The 11,400-nt window shown below is 38.2% G+C and overlaps 1 protein-coding gene across 2 annotated transcripts; it reads right to left on the bottom strand.

The window, feature by feature from the left end:
• Positions 1-4,223: 4,223 nt before the first annotated feature.
• On the bottom strand, positions 4,224-11,155 carry dlt (codanin-1 like protein dlt). 2 transcript variants are annotated; one of them, XM_022851514.2, is made up of 7 exons: positions 10,929-11,155; positions 8,589-8,640; positions 8,361-8,441; positions 8,062-8,160; positions 7,674-7,876; positions 6,946-7,548; positions 4,224-6,566 (listed from the first exon to the last, which is right to left on the bottom strand). In XM_022851514.2, exons 1-7 carry the CDS (start codon positions 11,151-11,153, stop codon positions 4,644-4,646), a joined length of 3,186 nt encoding a protein of 1,061 aa, XP_022707249.1. In that variant the 5' UTR covers positions 11,154-11,155; the 3' UTR covers positions 4,224-4,643. The 2 variants fall into 2 exon arrangements, with proteins under 2 accessions (XP_022707249.1, XP_022707248.1); XM_022851513.2 differs by having other exon boundaries at positions 8,361-8,640.
• Positions 11,156-11,400: the final 245 nt, after the last annotated feature.

Below are 11,400 nucleotides of genomic sequence, written 5' to 3'. Positions count from 1 at the left end.
TTAAGAAGGTAACCAAAGAAGTGACGCTAATATCGCCACGAAGTTCAGCCCCGCAAAATATTGTTTGTATCGATGTACACGCACGCAATATGATAAAATTGTTCATAAGAAATAACATTTACACGGTCAGGAATAATCTTTCGCTGAAGACAGGTAACAAAGTTAAAACTCAAAAATTCTTAAGTTATCGTAGTCGATTCTTAAACCTTACAATTCGCTTACATTATTGGCATATCATTAAAGAAGAATAAAAGAAAAAATTATTAATCAATGTACATACATTTTCTGCTTATAGGAAACGGCTGGATTCATCATGTAGCTAAAATTCAATTGTGCCTAAAAAAGAACATTTATAAATACTCATTGATAAAGATCCTTATTCCGTCCTCTCTTTGCTGAGGACACTAGGATTCATAAGTCTGTAGGTATAATCAGTAAGAAATCTTGATCATTTCCAGGTTGACGATAACAAAAAATGATAGATAAATGGACTTGTAGGATAAAATCGCGAACAAACATACAGCAAACAAATTTTTTTTGTATTGTACATCAAGAACGAATAGAAAATAATCTAAGTAAAATCAATCAAGGTAACAATAAAGCGTTAAACTTGTTCGTTGGTTTTTCTCTTTCACGCAATCGTTCCAAATTCAAGCAAGATAAAAAAAGAATTAATAATAAGTTGAGAAGAATAAAAAAATTGAAAACAAATTGGATGTCACAAAGATCTAAATAACTGGTGAAGTAATACCTTTCTAAAGTGTAAGATCCTTTTAAAGGTGGTTCCTCTTGCATTTAGTTGGACCAATTGCGGTGTGCGTGATACGACAGGTCAGACTAACGTCTGCAGTTATTACAACACAAGAAGCTGAACAAGAAGTTTCAGTACATTCCGTTACAGCCTTGATAGCTTCACATATATATATAACAATGTCAATAACACAATAAGTGGTTTGCGTTTTGCCCAAACGCAAAAGGTAAGGTGTTAAATCAGCTAAAAGCTAACCGGTTTTTGATCTTATGTAAGTTAAACATCAATGGCCTTTTCCTAACGGGTTCGATGATACCAGAATTCATGTACACAAGGATGCGAATAATAGTGTAGTATTAAAATATCTACTAGTTAAGATTTTTAGTCTAACTCGGCGTAATCAATAGGCGCGTCAGATGTTATTTTCAATAATGACTGTATTCTTTGACTTGCTTTAAAAGGCGTATACGTCAGGTGGACTGGGTATCCTACGCTACCCGATACGCATATAAAAATGGTGTGACGTGAGATAGGTGCTGCGAGATGCGGCAATATAAATTTAACTGGCGGTCAGAGTTTTCTCGTATTTAGCGAATTTTTGAAATAGCCGTTACTCGCCTGTTCGATGTCTCATTTGAAGAACCCAATACGAAAGAAAACTAAAGAGTGCATGTGAGTGCATCTAATGACCTTTGACGCATACCATTGTAACCCTTCTGTGACACGCTAACGATTTTAAATCATTTCGTTATTAAATTATTACTAAATTGCATAGCTAGGTTGCATAGCTAATGCTTATCGTGTGAGGCCGAGCGTGCGTATCTCACAGCTTTCATAGTAATAGCCAACGATGTTCAAGAATCAGAAGTTATATGGCATTTCAGACAATTAAGGATCGGCTATAAATAATGTAAATATCGCGTTGGGCGGCATAGATTGCTGGCTCGCTTATATACAGTACAAGCTCACGCTGAAATCGATCACTGAACTTGGCCAACTCCACAGTGCATCGTCCAACGGGCTCCCTCTTCCCTCATCCAAAAACTTATCTTCGGCTAACTCTATCACCTCATTCAGCTTTCGGTCGACTTATACATCTGTGAATTTCTTACTTTTCATCTCAGTGTGGATAACAATAATAACAAACAGCATCGCCGGGTATCTTGCTTAGCTGCTTCGTTCTTTTGACCAACACCTACACTATTCAAACTAGAGGTTGGGTCCAGTCGCTACATCGGCTTCTTGTTCGCCGATTAGACAACAGTGCTATTTACACCAAGGGCGACCCCACCTTAGCAAATGCTTCAATGGAACAATAATTTTAGCAATTTGACTTTCGAATTAAAACATAACTTAACCAGCAGACGTTGGTAAAGCAACGAGTTTGTCCTCCAAGCGCTCCATCGGTTTTTTAAAATTTTTGTTAATCTTATATGTGATTCATCCAATTGCAAAACTGCATATTTTTGGCAAACGATTCCTTTGACCATTTTAGCTGACAAAGCCACTATTCACAAGTCATAAGTACTTTCAATAACGTCGCGGAAAACAACTTGGTATTCACACCCGCGGAATGGGTTCCCTTTATGAATCAGTTAATTTGCTCGCGCGACGACTCGATCACCTAAAAATTCTGAGAGCGTCACTCCCCTTGGCTAATTCTTTCCTACCAATCGAACCGTACTACGCCGACATTGCGAAGTTTATCGACTGTGACTCAACCTCGCTCAGTTTACTCCGCTTATTGGTCCAGAGCCTCTAGCCCGCTTCTTCAGTTTTGTTTACCCTATATCGTCGCTAGTAAATCAAATTAGCTACAAAAATGTATTAAAACGAATTATTTAAGAAAAATAAAATAATTCTCCTACGGGAATATTAATATATTTGATTAAATAGTTAAAATAAAATAGAACTTGCATATATACAACATGGGTCCGTCCAGCAAAAATATCTTTTCAAACAAGAGACAAACGTTAGTTTATGTAGAGTAAACTAGGTTAGCTTAATGATGACAAAAAATCAAAGCTGGTGTAATTTATTAACGTTGCATGTTTCTGATAGTTTGCAGACCAGAAAAGGATTCTTTAAATCTATTTAGTATAAAAGAAATAACTAGGGCTGCACGAATATCTTTGATTTGATTAAGCAGACTATTTGATTTAACCCAAAATAGGCGCATGCGAGTAGAAGTGTGGGATAAAGCATTTTGTAAATAGGCGCTGAAAAAATGAATCATGAAAAGGACATATCGAAGGACACGAGATACTAGTACATTGCCTGTTAAATCAGGCAATGTTGATTACTTTTTCACATTCCATAAGAGGCAGTCGAACCTAAGACTGCAACAATCCTTGTGAAAATTGTGTACCTAGTTATGCTTAGATAAAACACCAAAAAATATGGTTTATATCGTTTTTAACGCTAAAAAATGTTTCGTGGAGTGTGCTGAATTGTTTGGTATATAGAGTGAAAAGCATTAATCCCATATTTCAAGATGACGCTATTTTGCAATAATGCGACGCTTCGCACCACTTCATTTGTTTAAGATGCACTGCAACTTCCCAAGTACACGTGTGTTAGTATTTAGGTCTGATCTAAATAAAAGCACCATAGATATTTACCTAGGTCAAATCGATAAGGTAAAAAAAATTGACAAAAGGGTGCTGTATACTCTGAGCGAGAATCAAAGAAGTAGACATGGACACATTGGCTTCTCTATGCCTTTATGTCACAACAATTACTCATTCAATATCGAATTTTGACCTGTGATGAAAAATGATTTTTTGCGATTATCATAGACGATCATAGCAGAGAGTCGATGTGACCGAAGCAGCAGAAAATCACCCCATCGCTCTAAAGTAACTGTTCAAAACGTAAGAACTGATGGCGCTTATGTGATGGTCTAATGCAAGTGTTATCCGCTACAGCTTCATAAGGCCTGTTTTGTCGATTAACGTTGAAGTATATTGTTAATTAGTGGAGCAGATAATTTAAAAACTCCGCATTATGTCGCCAAAATTAGTAAACAAAGGTAAACCACTCCTATTACACTACAATACTTGTCCGCATACGACAAAGATCTTGATGGACAAATTTTAGGGAGTTATAATTGAAAATTGCTTTTATAAAATACCGTTTTTTTTTCAGGATCTCGATAATTTCTTATTCACATCTTAACCTGATGTCGAATTTGCCCTTCGAAATTTCATAGGTTCTCGTGGCCCAACCTTTTACAGCAGTGGGATAAGTAAGTTACCACACAAGTGACAAATGGTCGTAGACAATAATGCTGCATAGTTCAGTTGAAAATATGAGAACTAGATCTATGAAAAATGTTCGAAAAATGGAAGTTCTTCATGCTACAATTTCCATAAAATAATTTTTTTGTATTCTTTTGTTCACAAACTGACATTAATATCGTCCGCTTCTATTAATGACTATTATTATAATTATATATTATGAATCCATCCAATGTATTTATCAATTTATTTATTATTAACGGAAGCCAAGCATTGGTGTGTTCTACTTGTGCATTGCATAATCACTAAATGAACCAGTATAACACGATATTGTGTTACATGCTTTCTTTATTTTTACAGTCAAAATGGGATAAGACTGTGTTACTAAGCTCTTTAATTACGTTGAGCGCATCTAGTAATATCAGGGTTCTCAATAATAATTATATCAAACAATAATGGGTAATAAAGTATGAAAGTGTAAGTTTTTTTATAAATAGTTTTTGATTTTTAACACTACGCGAAGAGCTAACTAAAAGCACTATTCAACGGTACGTTTAGAATATAGATTTTTACCAAGCCTTATATATATATATGTGTATATATACATATACACACACAAACAACAACTCTTTCTAAAGCATCTAAATCACCGATTACGCATTTATATTGTCAATCATCAACTGATATTCACTTAGCAAAGCTTTTGACGATTCGCTGTCTCCATCGGCAAAATGTTCAAAAATATATCGGTTTCTGGCTGAATCAACTTCGTACTCTTCATGCAAACCAACCTCTTTCAGTATCTTAATAACAGCGCAAGCAACCTCCATTGTTCCGACTCTCATAATCGATATCATCCCCAAGTCAACGAGAAGACTTTTAGTAGCACTCAATGACGCTTGAGTCCATTCACGACGATGCAATAAAGCCTGGCGGGCACTTTCAACCGTCGTCTTCCACGGTGGTAAACGGCTTTTAAGTGTCACCCTTATTAGATGTTCCAGCGAGTCGATAACGTAACCTACTGAATTGGTAGCTTCGTGCATTTCCACCGATTTTTGTTCAAGCGCAGCCTCATCCATTATATCAACTTCATCAATAGCATCCTTATTACATTCCTTAATTAGACTGTGTAGGTACTCCTTCGAGATACGAGATCGGATCCAGTTTTGTATTTGCATGTGACACTGTTTAGCACAAATCTTCTTTGCTACAAGCACTGCGTCTGGGCTACAGTCGACGGACAAAAGCTCACTGAGAGCACGACCCATATGCAAATCACACGCCGGAAGAAGAATGTTTTCTGCCTTTAACTGCAATCTGGCACACATATTTTGAGCGAGGGTTCGCATCATCTCTGATATAACCGTTTTTCCGCTGGCCCGTACTTGTTTCAGAGAAGCTTTTACGTCCTCACGAAACTGGAGTTCTAGCTCGAGCTTTTTAGACTTGACCACGTTTTCAGGGATCTCCTTGGCAACATGAGCCACGTTTCTTTTGACCGAAGGAGGATGTATGAAAAAGAATGTTTCTTCCAGTTTGGCTTCTAGATTAAGTTCGTGCCGTGACTCGCAACCGACCGGTACAGGGGCGATTTTTTTTAAACGAACCTCATTCGGATTTAGGCAATAGTAATCTATGACTATGGATTTTAAGTTATTCAAAAACGGAAACGTCATTTGCAGCAAATGTACATCAATAAGTTCTTCAACGCCGGGCTTAAGTGAAATGTCTATTGTGGGTCCAGAGAATATTATTGGCATGTCCAGGTTGTGATAGACCCAACCGATCATCATGCGAAACAAGACAGAGCACAAATCTGATGATTTACATGACCGAAACAAAGCGGACAGTATCTTCCAGGTCTCCTGGTAAGTCGAGAGTTTGCTAATACCCGGATCAGCCAATGCAAGATACGCGCTAGCCCAGGACATTGTTAAAAGGAGTCGCTTCTCTCGTACAGATGAACGCAGGCACTCGGCAAGATCCACAAGTGGGGGCATCTTTTCACGAAGTGTACGCTGATGTTCTTCTAGTTGAGGAATCGCAAATTCGCCAGTCGAGTAAGGCAAGAATTCGACAAGCCCAAGAAACGCTCCGTATAGCCTTAATCTGTATAGATGCGTGCAAAGTTCTTCACGAACTTGGCTGTCAATGCTAGTCTCAGTATCACCAGGGGTCATATCCTGTCTGTCTTCGTTGAATATATGATTCACAAGAACACTCTTAAGATGAACATAAAATTGCGCGTAATTTGCTTCAAGAATAAAGCTATGAAAAAATGCTTGGTGCCCATTAAACTGGTATCGCGTCGACAGCGAAGTGGAGACAGGCTTCTTAAGCCGACCTCTTAGCTTCGACAGCTTATCGGGATTTAAGTTGCGGAGATCTTGAATGACCTTTTCGGATGTAGTCCCTGATTCGTCAGTTTCGAGACTTCCACAGCATGTGGCAACTAAGTGGCGCGTCAAAAGCTGCGCAAGATGCAATAAATTGCACGAGTCCATACATAGCTCGAAAATATTGCGGACTCTACTACCAAAACGCAGCTCATGATTATCGTATCCAAAGGTCGCCTGAAAAAAGGTCAAAGATAGTATCAGTATTTTGGGTTAAAAGAATATTAGGCGACTGAAAAATTTGTTACCAGCTATAATTTCCAAGCACCCCTAATTTCCAGAATGGTCGGCGGGAAATTACATGCAATAAAATACTTAATAGACAAAAAATACTTCCAAATTACAAACGCTGGACTGATTACTAATCAAACATAGTTGTTTGTATAACCTAATCAGACTGTAAAGTGGCTGTTTTTATCTTAGTAGAGAAACATTTTCTATATGAATAGCAATATAATAACTCAGATTATCGGTTGTAGGCCTTTACGGATTAGGTTAGACGCTATTAACTTGACGCATGAGGGAATACTAGATATGCATTTTCAAACAGCGCTACCTCTTGCCAGTCTTTCAGTAATTGGCAGAATGCATCTCTTTGGCGGCGAAAGGCTCCAAACTGCTGCTGTGTCGGAAAATTATCCGCGTTATCGATAGACGTATCGAACGATACTCCTTGAATAAAACTACTCCGAAAAGTCGAGAAACTCTTTTCTTGACTATACAGTTCCGCCAACCGATTATGCAATTCCAGGTTCATCCTTTGCACATGCGGAAGATCCCTCAGAAGCTTAAGCATGTCACGCCCAAGAATTGCTAAGAGAGAATCACTATAGCGTAATACTTGGACCGCAAAATAGCCACAATTGCTGATAGTACCGAGCAGTAGGCTGCTCTGCGAGTTCATGCGCTTTATTTTGACGACGAGCAATTGTAGAACGAAATGTATTTCGACTAAAAGGTTTGGTACAAAGTTGCGCGTCAGACAATTGGCGTAAAGGTGCGCGAGACGATCAAGAGTTTCCTGTCGACACACAAGTTCCATCTCGGGCGAATCAATCATTTCGTCACTCGATGTGGGTACTATTGAAGCGTTGTCTTGTTTCATGGTTCGAGCAATCTTCTTTTGCCTCTGCGTCGCTTCTTGAGGGCTACGGCTCATCTAAAATTAAAAGCATTTATGATTTATAGAAAATACTTCCAAGTGGTGGCAGATAATTGAAAGTAATCGGAACGAAATATGGTCGGTGTTCTCCAATAGGTTCCACACGTGCCGAAGACAATTACCTCTGGCGTATTCACGAAATCAGCAATAAGGACTGGTGGCTTTTGCCATACGCTGACAGGCGTCGGAGTAATTCTTTTTTTCGGCGAGACCGACTGCTCATGTGTTGCATCCTTGACATGCGACTGCGCTGTCTGTGGGGTCAAAGAAGTCTGCTTAGCTCGACCAGCCCTACTGCTTTTCGGAAGCGAGCGACTGAAGATACCTGCAATAATAAACAGATTCCTAATGTACTGATTTCCACTATACGGAGCAGATGAAATAGTCTATTGAAGATTATTAAAGTAATGCGCCTTTATGAACACATAAAGAATAGGTTATAGCCTATTTTGTAGAAGTATTGACTTCGGTTAGCGGAAACAGGTATTCCAATATGAGCAGCGTACTCACCTTCAGATGCTAAGGGAGAAGTATCTACGTCAAGGTTTCCTGGCGATCGAATTGGAGTTGAATGTAGTAACTTCTCTCTTTTGGGAGTTTTTCCGCCACCTAAAATATTTTTGTATATAAGTTTTCAACATAAGAGCAAAAATGTAGCTTAGCCCGTATTAGTAAGTAGTTACAGCCAGATGTTGTCCTGCAGCTATCTGTTCGCCAACATGAACTATCCTACTAAAACCTACTAATAGAATCTTTTTTAAACTTATTATTGGGTCATACAATGGAACTTCATATCAGCAAACACTCACCCTTGATTGGAGTTGAAGAATCACTAAGCGACGGAAATTCCTCCGTACTGAAAGATAAAGCTGCCGGTGACCCACAATGTGCTGCAAGCGACGAGGCAGAAAAGTCCGTTTGATCTCGGTATGTGCTATTTCTCGATCCATCATATTGAGAACTATTCCTAATTTCCAAAGGATTACATAGTTGACGAGGGCAGTCCGAGTTACTACAATTAATCCTTTCAGGTGTACCTTTATCAGAGGGTCTGTCACTGTTGGGTTTCGATGATGTTAATCGACGATTCTGCAAAGTAAGTACACCACTTAATAACGGCCATAATATTACTACATGTTCGGATCTATCTCGGAACATGAATCAATAATATTCTTTCCATACAGAACGAATTTTTTTTGTAAGGACTGAAACCTCCCTACTACCGCAATAGGAAATAATGACTACGGCCTGGTGTGAATCACTTTTTAATGCATTATAAGTAGGGAGTCTCCCCGCACGCATCATCTCTGTGATAAGCGTAACAAGCGAGAAGGCACGTAAGTGGGTTTTCGGAAGACTAAATAAGCAAGATTAATTACTACACTATGTCACACTCATCTCACTAAATCAATAAAGAATTTTCTGTAACAAATCGATATTGGGTATGAGAAGAGCATTTTCAATCCCAATCTTAAAAGCAGGACATTATAAATTAATCTCAGACAAGCAAGGTATTAAAAGCAACGATGAAGTAAGCCAATCTATTCAGCATGCTAGTCTTTTTTGTGTTGTGCGACACTAAAGGAATTCTTTAGTATGAGCTTTTAAATCATCGTGAAACTATTGCTCCATGGCACTATTATTGCCAAGAGAATAAACGAACGGCTGTCACGGAAAAGGAATGAATTCATATTGGTGATATCCGGAAACATGGGACGCGATAGCTAGCATAAAAAAAATATGCAATAAAAATCATATAACTCTATCGATACTTAAAACCCTTTCTTTATAGTTGGCTCACAGCTGTATTCGTACAGGCTACAATTGTTTACCATTTCTCAATTAGGCGGTTATTTCGATAATAGTGAGTAAATGCACTATAGGTGCTCACCGAGCACTACAACAAATGGTGGGTAAATAACAAACAGGTCACCTAGTTTAATCTCACTTATGGAGTGGGGCAATTGTTCTTGCCACTATTCTTCACACCATGCCTTAAACAATATGATCTCCCCTCTATATAAGTTGCGGAATCACCTTTTCGTAGGTATAGCATAAAAAACTTGTCCCCATGAAAAATGTCCCCGTAGTGAGCCTTGCTGCACTTATGAAAAGTTTTTGCCAGCAATTCAATGAATGGCATGGCAAACGTAGAAACAGCTATCAGTCTCAATACACCTCACTTCTTTAATTTTTGATTGCTTATTTGATTGATTACTTTTCTGATTATTAACATTTGGTCATCTATTTTGCCAACGCTACAATTTGAACTCGCGTGGTGGCATGCTTGTTAGTTATTCATAATTTGATGCTACGCACTCAAAAAGGTGTGCATTAGCCATTCCACCCTGCTTTCTTCAAGGCCCCTACGCCAGCCGATCTCGATGCGCAGCGATAACCTTAAGTGGTCGCCCAGGTCCTGTGATTTAGATCCTCTCGATTTTTGCAAGCGCAAAACAGAGTCTATAAAACAACGGCAAAAACAATTCACGACCTGAAACACAACATTTATGAAGTGATTGGTGAAACTGACGCGAACTTATGGGGGCAGTGGCTCCAAATTACGAAAAAGATATTAAGTTATACAAACCGTCAGTAAGAGGACATTTAACTAGCATTATGTTCGACAAGTAGTGCAAATTAAACCTTTTCGGCTGAGCTAAAGTAAGAATAAAAGCCCACAAAAGAACTCGTTTTTGTTGCTCATTCTAAGAGCAATGAAATTTACAGATTTTACAGATTCAAAAGGGACAAGTCCAAAAGCGATTATTTTAATTTTTCAACTGAAATTTGCGAAGCTACGAATATGGGTTTGCAGGTGGTTTGCCCAAAAGGAGTGGAAAATTGTGTCGTCGCAGGATTCAGAAGTCGAAGGTAAAACTATGGATCATAAGAATAATTGCTTGGACTATTAAGGTCTTCACACCGTTTTGGAAAGGTCAGGCTAGTTGAACATTATTTAAAAAGGCAGAGACTTCATACGTGATATTTGGCAGGCATTAAGAACACTGCTGAAGCACATCAAACCAAGATATATCAATTGCACTATATTAAGTAAAGTGCGTCGTATTAATAATTGAGTGCTGGCGCATTGGCTTGGATGGCTAAACTTCTGGCTTAAAAAAGTCAGGCGCCTATAGTTCAACTCCGTTAATAAAATATTACACGGCAGGTGTAATCAAATAATAAAGTATAGAATTAACTAGTTCGATAACTTTAAATTCAATGAAACTTGATCAAGCTTTTATATAGGCAGATTTTATCAAATGTAGCATTGTACATTATAATTAATTTTTTTTATACAACACAATGGACATCAAAATGATAGGTAGCAATTATATAATTTACATAATCGATCATGAATAATAAAATATTACTTTGCGTGGGCTCAGAACCGTATAGCTCCTTGGTGCATGTTCAAATACATTGCTGCACTGCTCACGAAGATACATTAAGAGTTCATAGATGAATTCTGTTGAGTTTACAGATGGAATCTGAAGCTGATCACATATTGCACTGCAGTCATTACTTGAAACAAATTTTAAAATTTCCTCACTATTTAGATTTCCGGCAATGAAAAATTCAACCAGCTGGGCCGCCATTTTGAACTGCTTGTCAAACACCTTGGCGAAAGCACAACCGGGAAGCTTCATCTAGAAAATCCTATTGTGTGTACAAAAATCACTTATTGTTAATTAATCATCAATTATTATTAGGACAGTTGGTTTGTGCGTAATACATAGTAAATGAGTTTTGGGGAAAATCGGAATTGCTTGAACGCCTCCGTTCTTTATGACAGTAAATTCCGTATCTATTGGCCGCTAGTTTAACCTGTCATACTTACAACAT

Source organism: Varroa jacobsoni, unplaced genomic scaffold (genome assembly GCF_002532875.2).
Source record: "Varroa jacobsoni isolate VJ856 unplaced genomic scaffold, vjacob_1.0 contig00257, whole genome shotgun sequence".
NCBI lineage: Eukaryota > Metazoa > Arthropoda > Arachnida > Mesostigmata > Varroidae > Varroa > Varroa jacobsoni.
This window is presented reverse-complemented; position numbering and strand designations above follow the sequence as displayed.